The 19,761-nt window shown below is 46.4% G+C and overlaps 1 protein-coding gene across 1 annotated transcript in view; it reads right to left on the bottom strand.

Moving 5' to 3' along the window:
- LOC138247024 (vomeronasal type-2 receptor 26-like) overlaps positions 1 to 4,465 on the bottom strand; it is a 180,107-nt gene extending 175,642 nt beyond the window's left edge. Inside the window, exons 1-2 of the mRNA XM_069201772.1 lie at positions 4,400 to 4,465; positions 3,760 to 3,987 (exon numbers count right to left, since the gene is read on the bottom strand). Coding sequence (XP_069057873.1) covers positions 3,760 to 3,987; positions 4,400 to 4,465 — 294 coding nt within the window. The remainder of the gene's footprint in view (positions 1 to 3,759; positions 3,988 to 4,399) is intronic.
- Between the last annotated feature and the right edge of the window lie 15,296 nt (positions 4,466 to 19,761).

Below are 19,761 nucleotides of genomic sequence, written 5' to 3'. Positions count from 1 at the left end.
GTATTTGATGCAGTCACTGGAGGTGAATATGGGGTTGAGCATGTCCTGGATGTGCATGGGGTTGTGTATGAGTTGAGTGAGGCCGATGTTCAGGCTGTTGAGGAGGTTGGTGGAGTTAGGGTCGGTTTTGTCATCAAGATGGGAGTTGAGGTTGCCAAGGAATTTGTTGGCCTTTAAGACAATGGGGAGCGGGGCAATGAAATTGGTGATGAGGTTGCAGAAGGTGGTTTGAGGTCTAGGTGGAAGGTATGCAAGGGTTCCTCTAATGGTGGATTTCTCATCCATTTGGATAGTGAAGTTGAGGTTTTCCATTGCTGGATTGGTGTCATCCGTGGTGGTTGTTGCATTTGATTGCGTCCCTATGGATGGTGGCAATTTTTCCACCTGGCTTGTTGATGCTGTCACTGTGGGTAATTCTGTATCTTACAGGTATTGTGGAGGCAATGTCAGGAGCTGATGCGGGGTTGAGTCAGGTCTCAGGAAGGAAAACGATTTCGACCATGAGAGTGTCAATAAGGTATCCATGGTGTTCTTGCTGAGTGAGTAAGTGTTGAGGAGGGTGCATGTGAACTGGTGGTGGGTAACTGGTGTTGCATGTCAAGTGTTCTGGATGTTGCTGCGAGGGATTTAGGCATGGGTTTTGTGGCAGGTGAAGTGACAGATGAGAGTGCAGATGATAGATCCTACTGTGGAGTGTGGTGCAGCACAGAGTCAGTGTTCATGGTTGTTTCCAGGGTGGAGGGCATGGAGGGCGGAAGAAGTGTAGCTGTGGGTGGCGGTTGGACCAGGGTTCTTGGAGCTGGGTGCAGTCCAGGCGCAGACAGGCACAGATGGACACAGAAGCCTGCTTTGAGGCTGCCATTAAGTAGGTCCTGGGAGGTAGGAGGGCTGCTAGAAGGTGGTGGGTGGAGCTGGCAAAAAGATAGGAAGGCAAAGCAGGGGCAGGTAAAAAAGGGGCAGCAGGAGAAATGAGCAGGAAAAGGTCAATAAGGGGCAGCAGCAAAAGAGGAATAAAAAGGTCCAAAGAGGGCACAAAAAGACCGCAAAAAGAATGAAAGAATAAGGTGAGAGTTAAGCAATAGGGAATAGACTGAAGTGGAGGGTTTGAAAAAGGGCAAAAAAGGAGGGGCACAGCAGCAAAAAGGGTGGGAAAGAGAGCAGGAAGAGCCTCGAGAAGAGAGTGGTGCAGAAGCAGGAATAGGAAGAAGAATTCAGCAGAGGAGACAGGGCCTTAAAGAACACAGGTCCTGTAGTTTGGCCAAGGGCCAACAAAGGTAGGTGGAGAGCTGGGCCTAGGAAAGTATCACAGAAGCAAACCCACAGCTCTGCTGTACTCTGATAAACTAAGATCACAAAAACGACCTTATTGAAGACAGGAACAAATATAGAGAAAAAAACTAGAACTTTTGTAAGAGAGATAAATGCAAGCAGTATGTCAGGGATTACAAAGACATGATTTTGACTGAAAAAAACCACCTACAATATTGAAAAAATAGAATCAACTATAAACTCAGCTAAAGTACTCCTTCAAATGGTTAATACACTTGTTAGTTATAATAACAAGATCACATCTGGAATTAATCATTCATTTTATGACAAACTTGCCAGTCATTTCCAGTCAAAAGTCAATGAGGTCTATAATGCGTTTTCCTCTAATATGCAAGTTAATCTACCTACTACTAAACATGTAAGCCCTTTCACAATAACAAAGACTCTAAATGAATTCACCCCTTTGACAACTGAGCAGGCTACAAAACTGATGGAATCAATCTGGCCCTCCATCAGATCCCTGTCCTCCCAGATATTTAGATCCTTAGCCATAGATGGCAGCCACATTTTTTTAACAGTATGTTCAAGTCAGGTTATTTTTCTAGCACTTGAAAAAAGGCCTCTGTGTTACCCTTAATAAAGAATCCTGTGCTCAATCTTCATAAACTCAGCATGTACCATTGCATTTCCCGTCTGCCAGTCCCAGGCAAAATGGTGGAGTAGGCTATGAATACAGTACTCCCATCTTTTCGAAACAGCAATCAATTGCAAGATTCTTCTCAGTTTGGTTTCATGGGCCTTCACAGTACTGAATCTGCCCTGTTTGTAGCATTGGATGAAGTCAGAGAGAGAGAGGATAATGATGGTAGGCCAGCACTCATTCTCTTAGACTTGTCAACTGCGTTTGACATATTTAATCACACAGTGCTCCTGAACCGTCTCGAGAGCATATAGATTAAGGATTCTGCCTTGGCTTTTATAAATGTTTTTCTCTCAGACAGGGAACCATTTGTTGCTCTAAATGATTGTGTGTCTAGCCTTTTCTTTCTGCCTTGTAGAGGTGCTCAGAGGACGTCATTAAGACCCACCCTATTCAATGTTTATGTTACACCTCTGGATAGGCTGACTTGCAAATTTGTGTTTTCCATACCATTTTACAGAGATGACACCCAGATTGTTGTCTCCATCTCAAGTAATTATCATGAGGCAGCAAACAGGTTTCGTGACTTTATGCTAGAAGTCAAAGATGAATGAAAAATAATTGCCTCAAACGTAACTCTAGAAAGACTGAGGCTCTTCTGTTTGGCAACAATACTTTCTTTTGGTCTCCCATTTGGTGACCTCAGGATCTAGGAACCCTATAAACTCACTCCAGAAATGTTACGAATCCAGGAGTTATGTTAATTTCTCTGATCAAATCAATCAAGTCACTTTATCTTGTTTTCATACTCTAAGAATAGTGAAAAATGGTCTTCCTTGCTTGCCATTTGAGCTTCAGAAAACACTAACAGTTGCCCTAGTGTTATCTAAAATTTACTATGGCAGTGTGCTATATATCAGTATGTAACAGTGATTGCTAAAACAAAAACTGCAGATCCTTTAAAATGCAGCAGCACGCCTTCTCTTAAGTATTCCTACATTTCAGGTGGTTTCACAGGTATTCTCTAAACTTCACTGGCTACCTGTCAGGAAACAGATTGTTTTTAAGGCTCTTTTATTTGCCCATAAGGCTGTTCATGATTATGGTCCGGATACATGAAGCTCAGTTTTCAGTGGTACGTCCCCAAAAGAATGCGACTCTCCACTTTCACAAAAAATCTGGTGGTTCCTAAATTTAAAGGGGTTTCTTGGGGTGGCAAACGTTTTATCTGTTCCACTGGATAACTGCATGTTAGTCTTCCTATGCACATAAAATTTCAGACCAACCTGATTCATTTCAGGAAATCATTCAAAACTTGGCTTGTTTTCCAATCGATAACTCTCTAGCTTGACTTTCAGTTCATCCTTGGTAGTTTGCTGGCGCCAAGACGCCCATGGGAAGTTGTGTGGTTTCTAAAAATATAATTCATTCATTCAGAATCAGGGACCATGGTTGTTCCATGCGAGAGGTGCCCACTCATTTATTAGACCTTTTTGACATTTGTAACAAAATAATTGGTAATGCTTGCTAAATCTGTACAAATGTCAAGAACAGATGTTAACAGTGTGGTTTGTACTGATGGAAAACACACAAAAGAGATGTTTTTGAATTTGTACGTCAGAGTGCCAAACATAACACCAAACAGTGTTATTGATTGAAAGAGCTATCCAAGGAAGTCGCCAGAGATTGCAAGGCACAATGTCAAAGATATTAGAATCTTGGACCCACATCTGGAATGTATAACCTTTTGCATAATAGATTTTGCATTACATCAACAATATTATTTTTCCATGTGAACTAACCTTCTAGGAGGTATCAGTCTCCAGAACATTGAAAAAGTGTGTATTTACCTCTGTATATCCTCTGCTCCACACAATAGCACTGTCATTGACTGTGATAGGCTGATGTTCAGTCAAGGAGGAGTCAAATGTGCCAATCTTTACATACTGGGTGGTTCCATCTGGTAGGAGTTGCCAGTTTAAAATGTCATAGAGAGCAGGAGGGTCACCATTCTGATCGAAAAATTGTTTCTCACCAGCAGAGTTTGTAAAGAAAACTTTACGAATGAAATTGAGCAGCTGCATGCAAGGGAAAAAAGAACATAAAAAATGTGAGAATCATTCAAAAATAATATTGGGAAAAAATCTATAAAAAACTTTTTAGGAAAACCATAAGATCCAGTCGTTTATGCAAATTCTAACTTCCCTTTTGACCAGTTAATTGAAAAATATATTAACCATTTGTGGAAAGGATCTACCAAGTTTTCATGTTCTGAGAGGGTGCAAAAAGTCTCCATTCGGTCAAGTTCTGATAATCTTTAGATCTGTTGTGAAAACTAAAAAAATTCAAAGATAGTCATCACGCATGTGCATGAACATGTGGAGCCCATCTTTGAACTCCATTAGTAAACGAGAATTGACTAATAGTTGTCACCTGTGACACATATTGACTTTGCCTGAGCTTTTTTCCCATAAAGCTGCTACATATTACCCATTTCGGAGGTACAGTATCTGTTGGGTAGACCATTTGTTGTAGTACGTCAGAATTATTCATCATAGTACCAACCTATGCATGCATTTACAATGAAAAAAACTATAATCACAGTGTGCCTATTGTGCCAAGCATTATAGTCAAGCTATATTTGATAGCACTACCGAGTCACCTCAGATGCCCTCTGGAAATTGGTGACGCCACTTTAGCGAGTTGCAGCACAGAAATGTGGCAACTGGTAAGTACCATTGGATTTTGAGGGTGAATCCATCGTCCAAGGTAGCTAAGGCACCTACCTTACATGAGAGGACTGCTCCCGCGATTCAAGTTTGGTTCTCTAGCTTGGCCTTGCTTAGCGCTCCTGTTTTTCCTATGCTGGGCACTTTTCCACCCTAGCAGCAGTGTGTGCTACAACTTTTTTTGCCAGCTCTATTTTGCTCCTTTGGCGGATGCTAAATATTAAAGATGTTCCAACAAAGCAATGGATGAAGTGGTCATTCTCATCCACAACACAAAGAAATAAAAAAAAAAATGGCAAAGCCAAAAGTGCTGGTTTGCATGTCCTAATGCTAGCAAACAGAATTTGCGTATGCCCATGTTCACATTTATCAGCCTATTAAAGGTATAGCCTTTGGAAAAGACACAGGACATTTCTTTTATTAAGGACAGAGCTGGGTGGTCCTTTTTGTCTCTCTGGCTTTTCCCCGGTGGTATGCACGAGGGGAACTACTTTCACAGCTGGCCATGACCCAACCGTTCAAAACATTTACAGCATGGAACTAGGATGAACATTTTTGGAAGGCTGATTTTGGTTTCCTGTTCTAATTCAGCCTTGATTAAGGGGGTACACCTCGTAGAATTTAGTGCACAAAGTCAATAAAACAAATTCAAAACACATGCCAGACTTGGGTGAAAAAAACACTTTCCTTCATACTAGTCAGTGCTTTATGCAGCATAACACACAAATAACTGGCAAAAGCTCTAAAGAAAAAAAGAAGTACAGAAAAGATTAGATAATGCAGAATGTGAGAGCAGAGTTTGTCCTAATATTTTTCTCATACGTAATCATACTGATGCACTAATTTGTGAAATGTTTTTAAATGAAAAATAATGTTAACACACAAATTGTGCCTTACTTTGTGGCCGCATTTGAACAGGCAATGGCTGCATATGCTACGTATTTGTTCGATTAGTCACATTGAGTGTGAGGCCTATATTAAAACTAACTGGAAATGTGTTAATGTAGTGTAAGGGTTAAAGTGCTCTCTGTAAAACTAAAATGCTGAAATAATATGAGTATGAAGCCTAACATGCTAATGCTAATTTGAGGTTAGTGAGGTGTTTTTTATTTCTGAATCAAATGCATCTTATCTCTCTTGCACAGATATTCATGTTATTCATTTGTGTTCTAACTATTGAGTTTATTGTTCTATTTGCTTTGTTTAAATTAAGATTCTTCATGCCAATTCATCAGCCTGTGATGCGTCTTTATTTGCACCGTTTGGTGTTGAGAATAATTTTCGTGACCTTAGCATTGTTGATATAGGGAAATAAATATTTTAATTGATACTAAAAGGTGTGGTTATTTGTGGCTAAATGGATCATGGCGCGTCATATATTGATTCTTCTGTGATTTGTATTATTGTTTAATGTTATTGTTTTATGTGTCAATAATCAATATAATTTAAATGAGTCAAAAGGTTCATCGACCTTAAAGCAGTGTCCGATCACTTACTATGATAACAAAATAAGCCAAGAGTACCAAATTGCAGAGCCAGAAAATAGATAGTAAAATATGCTACCATATGTAAGATATCTATGACGTAGAGAAGAAAGTAAGTCAGAAAGGTTTCTCTGTTTGCTGATACTCGTTTCACACCCATCATTTTAAGGTAATTACAAAAAGGGGATAAAGAAACAAATTTGAACAATATGTGAATGCATCACTGTCAGTCAGTCAGAAACATTGTTTATTTAGACCGTAGCCTATAAAACCACCATAAATGCCTCTGAAAACACATGCGATAAAAACTCAAAATACATCCCGCAGGTAATATATACAATGAAAGGATCCCATAATTAGCAGCCAACTCCCTGCATATTGTCTGTCAGACCTTTCAAAACCCCCCTGACCATACTTAAAAATCTCCCAATTGCACACGTAACATCCTGAAATTTCATATTCACCAGTAGACTAAGGTCTGATCTCAATTTATGGATCCATACTTAATAAATATTGGTTAAAAAACATTTTCCACATTTGAAAAAAATCTAATAAAATGTGTGCCCCATTACATTTTGTCATCATCCCACAGATGCGCATACACTGCCCGTCGACCATGGCCAATTTCATCCTCCTATCAACACAGCAGAGATTTAGCCCAACCCTAAACTTCCCTAAGTGTTGGGTTGGGTAGGACCTCGATATAAGGGACAGTCTCATCCTCAATTCAACCTTTCAACAAAAACTGAGCAGAAGATTTCCCTCTCAGAAACCGCAGATCCTCCTCACTGACATGGTTATATGCGAGCGTCTGAAGCTCTAATTATGAGATCTGCAGTATCTGCTTCCACGGGTCTGATTTTAATCCCAGCCTGTTACAAATTCCATTCAATGCTAGATGAGCTTGAGTAGCGCTTTTTAGCTCGCAATTTTCAACCCCATCTCTACAAAGATGTGTTATTCTAGGGGTACCTTACCTAGTTAGTCTCTGCCAAAATCTCAGTGTTGCTACTGGCCCCAGGTAGCTCCATGCACTCATCTGGCACTCCACCCATAAGGCTTGAACCATCGCTGAGAGAGGAAGTGCAAGGAGTCTTTTCAGGCATTTATCTTCTTCACGATTCCAATCCAATTCACCCACTAGGGTTAAAACTTCCACCCCATACTGGAATTGTGTGTGGACCATTACATTATAACCTGTCAGAGTGGGGCGTAAAGATAGCCCACCATACTTCTGCCTAAATTGTTTTAGGCCCCATACTGATGCCAAAACTGTTGTGTTTAGTGATTGGATATGATCTCTTCAATTTAACTTTGTATCAAACAACATACCAAACTATTTATATTTTTACACCACGTCCACTTTATTCCCACCCAAACACCAATTGTACCTTCCCTGTCCTTTCCCCAGTACCATTATATTAGTCTTATCTAAGTTAAAAGTGAGCTTTTTCCTTATACAGTAATTCTGAAAGACATCCATTTTCTTTTGTAGCCCTACTTCGGTCATGTCCATTATCACTAAATCATCTGCACACAATAGACATGAAACATTAGTAACTTTTGATTTAGGATGCAGGCCATTAGCCTCCTTTAAGATATTAAGCAGGTCAGCCAAAAACAGCGATAAGAATAGGGGAGCGAAAATACAGCCCTGACGCAGAACATTCTCAATCTGGATTTTTGTTTATAGAATGCCATCCATATCTAGTATCACCGGTGCCCAATTGTCATTATGCATGCATCACTGAATAACATATAACTTAAGTGAAATATATATTTTTGGCAGTATGAATAATCACACCCACACTTTATGGGGCAGATTTGCAAAGTTGTCACACAATGCAACACAGCAACCAAAGTGGCTGTGTTGCATTGCATGAGAAGAGAGAGCAGAACAGTGCCATATATACAAAAATATAGTGATCCAGCTCTCCTCTCATGCTGGTGCACAATCAGGCTGCTAAGCAGCACACACATGTTTGCACCATGTGCAAAGATGTTTGCATTATGCCTAGCATGTGTTTTCAAGTGGAAGGGCATATTTCCAGTACAAGATACCAACATTTAAACTTTTCCTTCTTTGGATGTGTGTGCAGTGCAGCACACATGCAAAGAAAGAGTCTGAAAAGTTTGGAGAAATACAGGTGTTATTTTTGGGTGAAAATTCATGTATACAAATATAAGTAGATAGGGCTTTGTGGTAAAAACCAAAGGTGGCACTAGTATGAGGAGGGTCCCTGCATGGTACTAGGTGTACGCCCATCTTCCATGCATGGTATTCCCCCTTGATATAAAGTAATGCTAAGGCTGAGGACCAGGAGGTAGAGAATAGTTGTTAGGGTCAACTCAGTGGGCAACCATCCACTCACAAAGGAGGACATCAGGAAGAGGTGTAACGACCTAGGAGGGTAAGGTGCGTTCCATGGCTTCATGACACCAGATAACCATGCAGAAGACTGGCAGTAGGACCCCATTGCCTCCCCCTGAGCTCACATCATGGGAGGAGAAGGTCTTGGACATCCTGCATCCTGAGGGCCTAACTGGAATAACCGAAGGACTGGACTCTGGTGAGTAACTACCACTCACCTGGCACTAATTCCACCTGTGTAGCATGCTTCCTCACCACCCACACACTCCCTATCACTCCATCTCCCACCTAATGCCCCTCTCCTGCATGCCACACCACCACCCTGCCCCATTGCCGATACACTCCCTGCCAAGTGCACAGATAGCAGAGCCAATTACTATCACTATGACTCCCACAATGCACTAGCCCATCTACATCAAAACCTGCAATGTGCACTTCACATCACTTGCATGTATGACTATCGCACTAGCTACAACAACTGGATGCTTCGACTGAGGACCACTATCTGAAAATAACAGCAATGCAATGGTACAACACAATACCAAACAATGGCAAACATAGACACAGCACTGTCACCAAACCCAAGGTCCACTTATCGAGATCAACAACCCTGAAATGGACTGATCATTGGCATGAAACTAAGAATGTACACTCCATGCACAACATGCACAGACAGGACAAGCTACCTTGCATACACACATACCCTCCTCCACCTGGACACCATGCTGCAATGTACAGCCATTCCCACTCACATCTAGCAAGCCAGAAAGGCCATCTACTAACAGGCAACACCTGTCATGTGAACCATCACACTGGAACAGAACCCACCAACCGAGTTAAAGTTACCAAGCCTGAAACACAACAACCCCTACGGAGCATGGTACACATGTCACAATCCACTATTCATAAACTGTGTTAGCACATCTGCACCCGTCATTGCCATTGCTTGGAATCAAGTCAAGCCACTGAATGCATCAGATAAACAGACAACCAATCACACCTCTACCATTTAACCCTCTCTCACTTCATCCACAGGTACTCCTCGCCACTGCTACCACGGAGAGGATACCAGAGACAACTAGCCCTCCTCAGCATGAAGGCCCCATGAGGATAATGCCACTGGATGTCTGGACAGTGATGACCTACCTGGCCCATCTGGGACCCCTGGTCAGTCAACCACTCCCTGCCTCACCCTGCCCACATCAACCCTCACCCTGTACCACCACCATCTCAGCCAACCCATCATCCCCAAACCTTTGCCTCAAGGACTGTTCAGTCAATTATGTGTCCCACAGTACAGTGACCTGAGTCACCCCTCACACCCAAGACAATGAAGGTCCTGCTGACACTGGGAGTGGACCTGTGGGCCAGAGGATGGGGCAGCCAAGGAAGCCATCTCCCAAGTCCGTGCGTGTATGTGGGTGTGTGTTCATATGGGTGTGTGCTTACTTGTGTGTGTGTCCATCGCAAACCATCCCAGATGTGTTTGTTGTGTGTGCGTGTGTAGTAAAACCTTTCCCTCCAGTGTGTGCTAGGTGTGTGTACTTACAGTTGTCTTCATCGCAGTCACTGGTTCCGGAGTCGTTGTGCAAGCAGGAGCAGTGGGAGGACTTCGAGTTCAAGCTCCATGGCAGCTCCAGGCAGGTATGTGTTCCTGAAGGTGAGTATTTCCTTTCATAGAGTTGGTTTCCACCAGGGCGCTTTGGTGCCGGTGCGACTGCAGCGGAAAGGCTAGCGGTGTGTCTGGCAGAAACATGCTCCCTGCCAGTCTGAAGGTGTCTACCGCCATCTGTGGTGACCTGTTCGCACTGGTAGTAGTTTGGCTGTGTTCTGTTGGGAACCGCAATGGTCATAATTTGGCAGGCTTCACCGCCCGGCGGTACAACCGCCACCGCAAACTCATAATTAGGACCTTAATATGTCTTTGTAACTGCCTCCTGAACCTTGTTTCCACCAGCCTTTTTATGGGTTGTTACCACCATGAAATCGCTGGCGGAGAAGGGTGTCGTAATCCCCAGGGCAGCGCTGTGCTGGCGGTCTAGGACCCACACCATGACTAATCCTCGCTGTGCTGGTGGTCCGACCATGGTGCAACCATTGCAGTCATAATGTGGCACTCGGACCACCGCATTGATGGCAGTCCGACCTCCGCTGCGATGTCTGGCGCGCAGTAGACCAATAACGTTAGAAAGCAAACATTATTAATAAAATGAGAAACCAAAAATCTAATAATTAACATGCACCAAAAAGGCCTAAATAGAGAATTGTGCATTAGAAAAATAAAATGTGCAGCTTTATAAGTGATTGCCATGGTGTCAGCCACCGCAAGTTCAATGTGAAATAAAAGGTGACTGTGAAAATGTATTTTGATTAATTATAACTGCATGTATTGACAAAACATGATTATTCGATGTACTACAAAACGAATGGTTTGAAATTATCATGAAGTATTTTATTCTTCATGTAATAGCATTAGTGAAAAGGCCCACGTTATAGTATTTTTCCAGAAGTACAATGTTTAAATGTTATACTGATTTTACTAAAATACTTTGCAAACATTGTTTATAAGCCATCCTCTCAGTGGAAAGCTACTGCTTACTCAGTTTCGCTTGTCCTGTATTTTCTTGGGATAAAAATAGAAAGTTTTAATACCAGACTTTAGGTTTTGGCAGGAAGATACATGTCATGTTTCTGTGACATTTGTATTTGTAATTTATTGCAGAAGCTGTCAGAGGAGTATGAACATGACCCTATCTTGGAAGGAACAAAGAAGAGAACTGAAGCACAGATGATGTTTTATTGGCTGCAAAATAACCCACCTCATAGTCTTGTCAAATAGAAGTTTAGCTAGTAACTTTTAGAACTTTTATTTACCAAACTTTAGGTGGTACAAGTCAGTTTAGTTTTTGTTTCAGATCCATGCAGGTCAGTTTCCTATTCAGTTCTTTGCAGTCTGCTCTTGTTTAATAGCTTAGTTACTTTAGGACCAACATTACTGAACTGTTATCTCTTTCATGTTCCTGATGCTAACTGAAGACCCGCAGTTCTGTGCTCCTGTAAGGACAAATCTAATAAGCTGCAGTCTCATTTAGGAGAGGTACAACCAATGTGCATTTCTTTTTCGTTTGAAGGTTTTTCTTTTTGGAAAATCCAACTGCATGTTTTTGGTTAGCGCCTTAGTTAGATGTTTTACAAAATAATTTTTGTTTTATTTTTATTTTTGCCTGAAGCCCACACATGCTTTTCAAATTAGATTTTAATAGCTAGGATGTCTGACCCAATATTTGATTAGAATGAATATTAATTCATTGTGTTTAATTCAACTGCACATTAATGTATTCTGTTTCTATTCTTCAAATAATTCTGTTGTTATTCTACATAATTATTTTGGAGTGCTTAATGGTAATTGCACATACTAAACTGAGATTCTTTAGGCGCTTTAGACAGCCTGTGTTGTTTCCCTATTGCTATTATTATTTTTAACGCCTCAATTAAGTGACCTTAGTATTGTCAATTTAAGGGCAATAAATGTTTAAACTTTACTTAATTGATGTGGTGATTCATGACCACATAGGTCATGGTGTGTTTAAATTACTGACTCATTATTGCATATGTTGATTGTTTGATGGCTATTGATTCTCATTGTTTAATTGGATGATCTCATACTCCTGTCTGAGTCAAACAATTTGAATCGACCTCTGGGGTAGTAGATGTCACTGCCCTATTATGTGTCTCCTTAGCCTAATATCAGGAGGTCACATGCCCAGAGATTTTGGTAGCAGAGATGGTTTGGTCTCAATAGGAGAGGACCATCCTGGTTTTGAGAGATTTGGTTTTGCAAATGCTTTTTTAAAATTCCGATTTTTGGAAATGTGGTTTTGTCAATGCTTGTTTAGATGAGCTTTGGTTTGTTCTCAGTGCTTCCAGTGATGTTTGAGTTCTAAGTAGGGTTTCGCGCTTACAATGCTTTGGGAAATCGCAGGACAATTGTTTTGTATGAAAGATGTAGGGAGTTAGGCCCTCATTACAACCCTGGCGGTCGGTGTTAAAGCGGCGGTAATACCGCAAACAGGCTGGTGGAAAATAAAATGGGATTACAACTGTGGCGGAAACTGCCAATATAGAAAGCCACTCTAACACTCCGACCACCACAGCGGAAGAAACAAACAGCGCAGCGGTCACCGCCAATAGACAGGTGGGAGACAAAGTACCGCCCACCCTATTACAATAGGCCTATCCGACACCTTTTCCAGGGCAGAGCCAACGCTATCAAAATCACGGCGGAAACAGTACACAGAAGGGAAAACACTCACCTCTCAACACCCAGCGAGGAACCAGGACGCCATGGAGCCCGAACTACAGGTGTTACCAATGCTGGTCTTCCTCCTCTTGTATCAGGAGCAGCAAAGACGCTGTTGACGACCACGGTGAGTACAGCACCTACAACACAGGGGAGGGAGGGAGGGAAGGAAAAGAGAGTGACACACACATGCAACACGCAATACCGCCACCCCCACCCTCACCCACAACACCATACACACAAACACATGCAGCAACATTACATATACACACCCTCACCCCCTGGAAGAACGCAAGGACAAAAGGAAATGATTGTAACGATTGTAATCAATAAAAATCAGTGCAATTTAAAAAATCAGTATATACAAATATGTACAGCAACTACACAAGTCCGGATAGTGTACTAATCATTGTCCGTGGACCACTGGGCCCAAAATGCATGGGCGAGGCCCACACATGATACCTGACTTGAAACGGAGAGAACATTGCTGGGGCATCAGATCGAAAATATACAGGCACCTCAGGTGGGGGGGGGGGCACCTCATCCGGATGAACGCACGACGCCACTGCTGCTCGAGGGGGCTCCATGCCCATTGATGTATCCTGGGGAGTGCAAAGCCACAGTCTCTCAAGTCTTTACAGTGGGTGGTTTGCCTACTGCTGTATCCTGGGGAGTGCAAAGCCACAGTCTCTCAAGTCTTTCCAGTGGGTGGTTTGCCCACTGCTTTATCCTGGGGAGTGCAAAGCCACAGTCTCTCAAGTCTCTTCAGTTGGTGGTTTGCCCACTGCTTTATCCTAGGGAGTGCAAAGCCACAGTTTCTCAAGTCTCTCCAGTGGGTGGTTTGCCCACTGCTTTATCCTGGGGAGTGCAAAGCCACAGTCTCTCAAGTCTCTCCAGTGGGTGGTTTGCCCACTGCTTTATCCTGGGGAGTGCAAAGCCACAGTCTCTCAAGTGGATGTCATTCTCCACTGGTTCTGGAGGGGGCCTGGTGCCCAGAGTGCTTCATCCTGCCAAGGACAGAGGTAGTGGATGTCTTTCTCCACTGGTTCTGGAGGGAGTCTGGTGCCCAGAGTGCTTCATCCTGCCAAGGACTGAGGTGGTAGATGTATCTCTCCACTGGTTCTAGAGGGGGCCTGGTGCCCAGAGTGCTTCATCCTGCCAAGGACAGAGGTAGTAGATGTATCTCTCCACTGGTTCTGGAGGGGGCCTGGTGCCCAGAGTGCTTCATCCTGCCAAGGACAGAGGTAGTGGATGTCTTTCTCCACTGGTTCTGGAGGGGCCCCGGTGTCCAGAGTGCTTCATCCTGCCAAGGACAGAGGTAGTGGATGTCTTTCTCCACTGGTTCTGGAGGGGGCCTGGTGCCCAGAGTGCTTCATCCTGCCAAGGACAGAGGTAGTGGATGTATCTCTCCACTGGTTCTGGAGGGGGCCTGGTGCTGAGAGTGCTTCATCCTGCCAAGGACAGAAGTACTGGATGTATCTCTCCACTGGTTCTGGAGGGGGCCTGGTGCCCAGAGTGCTTCATCCTGCCAAGGACAGATGTAGTGGATGTATGTCTCCACTGGTTCTGGAGGGGGCTTGGTGCCCAGAGTGCTCCACGTGCAGTGTGGCCGGTACAATTCTCTCACCTGGGTGTACATGCCACGAGATTGACGAGGTACAGGTAGCATGAAACGCCATGGAGGCAGCGACATATCCCACACTGCTGCGGCTGCGCCTTCCACCTGCAGGTGTAAACAGTGATGGAAGAAATGCCTCATGGAAGCTGCCCAGGGTCCGGGAACTCTCCTCCAGCCTCAGACGACTGACCACTGGGGATGGTAGCCATGTCAGCGGTGGTGCCTGTGTCCGAGGACGCCGCAGGGCCAGTGTCGGTGCTTGCGGCGGTGTCTGTCGCGGCGGTGCTTGTGGCGGTGCTGGTGGTGGTGTATGGGTCAGCACCTGCAGAGGGACACAGCAGGACGTTTCCTGCAGCCTCGGACGGCTGCCCACTGGTGAAGAGGCTGGGGACTGTTGCTGAGGCTATGGATGTGCCGGGGGCGGTGCAGGTGGAGGTGCTTGCGGCGGTGTCTGTCGCGGCAATGCTTGCGGCGGTGCTTGTGGCGGTGTCTGTTGCGGCGGTGCTTGGCTCAGCACCTGCAGAGGTACACAGCAGGACGTTTCCTGCAGCCTCGGACGGCTGCCCACTGGGGAAGAGGCTGGGGACTGTCGTTGAAGCTGTAGACGTGTCGGGGGCGGTGGAGGTGACGGTGCAGGTGGCGGTTGTAGTGGCGGTTGTGGTGGCGGGGCAGCTAGCGGTGTTCGCTGCCGTACAGGTTGGCGTGGTCGTGGACAGAAAATGTGATACTAGTCCTTCAGTCAGTGCCACCATGCCCTCTCCTGACCTGCTCTTCAGCTTTTGGCCCTTCCCTAGCTTTGATGGTGCCGTAGTTGTCTTGCCACTATCCCTTTTGTTTTTTGCTGAGCCCTTGGTGGCTGGTACTTTAGGCTTCTCCCTCCGGGATGTGGGCACCTTTTTCACCTTGGCAGGTGGCGGAATGTCCTTGCCCTCGCTACGTGGCACACTGGCAGCCCTGATGGGTGGCGCACTCCATGACCCGCAGTTGCTGGCACCACTGTGGCTGGGGATTTGGTGGCTGAGGTGCTGGGCTGGGACCTGGAAAGCCTGGCCCTAGGGGAAAGATGGTGGAGGAGGTGTAGGGAAGAGGTCAATGTTAGCCGTGAAGAGTTTCTTAGACACACTGGGACGGGAAGATGGAGGGGGTTTGGGAGTGGAGGCAGAGGTAGCGGTTGTAGGAGGTGTACGTCTGCTGAATTTGGGTGAAAGTGCATGGGCCGGAGGCTGTGGTGAGGTGCATGGCTGTTGGGTGGGTGTCTGCATTTGTTTACTTTGGGAGGAGGGCTCACAGACACACTGGTAGAGGACACTGGGGATGTGTGCATGGTAGTGGGGATGGAGAGTGCATGTGAGCGGTGTGTGGTGATGGGCGTGCTGGTGATGGAGGCAGTGGCTGAGGATCTAGCGCATGCAGGTGTGAGTGGAGACAAGACAGGGAGGGAGGAGGAGGACGTGGAGGAGGGGGACACAGTGGCAGCTGTGGATGTTGTTGTGTCTACATGGGGATGGTGCTTGTGTGAGTGCCTGTGGGATGTGTGGTGCTTATGTTTGCCTGAGCCACTCTTGTGTGTATGCTGGTCTAATGGTGTGCTTGGGATAGGCTGAGGTACAGGGGATTGGGTCTGGGTGGAGGAAGTTGGAGGGGGGAGGCTGTACACAGGGACAATGGCTGCCATCAGTGCTGAGGCCAGAGCCTGAAATGCTCTCTGTTGGGCTGCCTGCCCAGAATGAATGCCCTCCAGGTATTCATTTGTTTGTTGCAAATGCCTCGCAACACCCTGGATGGCATTCACAATGGTAGATTGCGCAACAGTGAGGGATCTCAGGAGGTCAATAGCCTCCTCACTGAGGGCAGCAAGGCTGACTGGGGCAGGGCCTGAGGTGCCTGGGGCAAAGGAGATGCCCACCCTCCTGAGTGAGCGGGCACAGGACACACGCTGAGGGGCTGCTGGGAGGGCGGTGCTGGTAGGGGGGTGGCAGTTGTACCTGTTGATGCGGTGGGCAGAAAGGTGCCCGCCACCACAAGGGAGCTCCCATCAGAGGAGGAGTCACTGTCACTGCTGTCTGCTCCTGTCCCCGCCGTGGAGCTCCCCTCGCCCTCTGTCCCACTGGTGGCTTCAGACTCCGTTGTTTCATCCTCCAGGGCCAAGTGGGTTGCAGCTCCCTCCTGCTCCGGTGCCAATGCTCCTCCACCTGATGATGCTATTGCACACAAGAACAGGGAGACCACAAAAAGGGAGGGGGGAGACAGAAGAAAGACATGTTCAGAGGATGCAACACCACTACCGATGGCGGACACACCACACAGGGAGCAGCCCTCTGCACTACGTCATGCACTAACAGTTCCTAGAAATTTCACCGGACCATGGGGTACGAGGCCTAACACCAATTGCTGCACACCTGGAAGTCACGGGAGCCTGACTAGATGTAGATGGCTCTTACCACTGTTGGGGTGCCACATAGCCTGCCTCACAAGGGACCTTGCCTACAAACTTCACCCTGGCCTACGGGAACCCACTGCTCACCTGCCCCACCCAGACTCCTCGTAATGCACGCAGAGTCAGCTGAATGAGAGTGTACTCACCCACTTGTGGCTGCTGTGATGCCCTCAAGTGCCCATCCAACTCCGGATACTCCACCGCCAGGATCTGGAACATCAGGGGGGTCATGGTGCGACGGGCACCCCTCCCACGTTGGGAGGCGATCCCCAGCTGGGCCTCCACCGTCTTCTTGCTCCAGCGGCACAGGCCCTCCCATCTTTTACGCCAGTGTGTGCTCCGTCTGTGGTAGACCCCCAGGGTATGGATGTCCTTGGCGATGGAACGTCAAATACCCTTCTTCTGGTGGGCGCTGACCCAGAGGAATGGTACAGAGGGAAATGGAAATTACTTACCCGTCCGGACTATCATACTCATTGCCCCCCTTTTCCCACCCCCTGCCCTGACGCACATACACTCCCCATCCGCACATGCAGGCCTCAGCCCCCTTCATGTATCTTCCATCCACACCACTCAAAACAGGCATTGCCCATGCAGCATGCTCACAGTGTACTCACCTGTTTGTCTGGAGGACCATACAGTTGCGTGTACTGGGGGAGGACCCCATCCACTAGTTTCTCCAACTCCTCCGAATTGAAGGCAGGGGCCCTTTCCCCAGACACATGAGCCATCGTCGCTTCCAGACAGCAGCACTTGCAGTGTAGGTCCTCTCCTGTTGGAGGTCAGGTATCAAGTGAGTGAACAGACAGAAAATGGTGGTCATGTCCGCAGCGGTGCGTACCGTCATCGCCGGCGTACATCGTCATTGGCTCCTGGGACCCATAGGGCCCAATTTTAACCAATGCTGAATTGCACCGCGGTCTTCGACCGCCCACCGCGACGGTGTAGAACGCCACCGCAGTTCCCTCATGTCCCCTTGTCCCACTTTACAGGTCAATGAGCCGCCATTTCAGGAGGCCACATGGGATGGATGTTAACTGTGTCACACCTATCTAGGCTGGGAATATAGACAGATACCGGCACATTGCGGATTTATTATGTTTCTGAAAATTAAACATTGTGATACCTCAGTGTTGGATGACTCTCTGCTCGCTATTCTCCTCCATAGGGCACGTCCGCTGGGGCAGGTGATGAGATGGTGGCATGCTCCGGTGTACAGACCCCTGGTGGACCTGTCGACAATGGAAGAGAGACACATCCTGGTCACATACAGACTTGATCGTGCAACAATCCAGGAACTGTGTGCCCAGTTGGAGCGAGACCTGATGTCAGCTATCCGCCATCCCCCAGGAATCCCCCCTCTAGTGCAGATCCTGTCTGTACTCCATTTCCTGGCCAGTGGGTCTTTTCAAACAACAGTGGCCATGGCATCAGGGATGTCCCAGCCAATGTTCTCTAACGTGTTGTCCAGAGTGTTATCTGCCCTGCTGAAACACATGCGCAGCTACATCGTTTTCCCTCAGGTGGAGGATTTGCCCACAGTGAAAGGTGACTTCTATGCCCTGGGACATATCCCCAACATCATTGGTGCCATTGATGGGACACCTGTGGGATTTGTCCCCTGGCAGGAATGGACAGGTGTACAGAAACCGGAAGAGCTACCATTCGGTGAATGTGCAGATGGTGTGTTTGGCAGACCAGTACATCTCCCATGTCAATGCCAAGTATCCTAGCTCTGTGCATGATGCTTACATTTTGAGGAATAGCATCATCCCTTATGTGATAGGGCAACTCCAGAGGCACCGTGTGTGACTAATAGGTGAGGTCAAGGTTCCAATACAGTGGACATAGGTGTCTGGGTATGGGGCTGTCCCTAAGGATTAGTGTGTGTATAACAGTTGTCCCTCGACATTTGCAGGTGACTCTGGTTACCCCAACCTGTCATGGCTACTGACCCCAGTGAGGAATCTCAGGACAAGTGCATAGGAACGCTACAATGAGGCACATGGGTGAACTAGGAGGGTGATCGAACGCACCTTCGGCCTCCTGAAGACCAGATTCTGGTGCCTCCATCTGACAAGTGGATCCCTCTACTACTCACCGAAGAAGGTGTGCCAGATAATTGTGGCCTGCTGTATGCTGCACAACCTGGCTTTGCGACGCCAGGTGCCTTTTCTGCAGGACGATGGGCCAGATGGTGGTCTTATGGCAGCTGTGGAGCCTGTGGACAGCGAAGAAGAGGAGGGAGAAGAAGAGGATATCGACAACCGAAGCAACATCATCAGGCAATACTTCCAGTGAGACACAGGTAAGAAGATGCCACTGCTTCCCACATCTCATTCTATTGTTGGAACTAGCATAAGTGTGTCATTTTCATTTAGTGTATGGACCCTGACTTCTCACTTTGCCTTTCCATTTCACAGATTTGGGTCCCACTTTGTGCCCTCTGCTATGTTTACTGCTGGCCTACAGCTGTGTTACATTGGTATGTGAACAAGTAGATTGACATTGCTATATTCCATAGTTGTTGCAATTACACATTTGTGAAAGCACAGACTGACTCCAGATTGTTTTGTGATTGAAGTGTGTTTATTCCTGTGCAAATAAGTGGAGGGGGTTGTAAAATGGGCTGGGGGGATGGGGGGGTGGTGGAGGAATGTCCATGGCAGAGTCCAGTCTATTTGTTTCACAGGTGCATTGTCCAAAGGGGCATAGGAAGTGGATCAATGGCAGTTTAAGGAGGGACAGGGTGACATAGTGGGACAGAAGGGTGACATTCAGGGGGGTCTCATTTCCTGGTGGGGGTCTTGGCATTGTTCTCTGTTCCTGGATCTCAGGGACTGTTTGCGGGGTGGTTCTCCATCTGCAGGGGGTGGGGTGCTGGTGTCCTGTTGTTCCTGTGGAGGTGCCTCC

Source organism: Pleurodeles waltl, chromosome 7, assembly GCF_031143425.1.
Source record: "Pleurodeles waltl isolate 20211129_DDA chromosome 7, aPleWal1.hap1.20221129, whole genome shotgun sequence".
Taxonomy (NCBI): domain Eukaryota; kingdom Metazoa; phylum Chordata; class Amphibia; order Caudata; family Salamandridae; genus Pleurodeles; species Pleurodeles waltl.
Note: the sequence above shows the minus strand (reverse complement) of the source record. Positions and strands in the feature narration are given on the sequence as shown.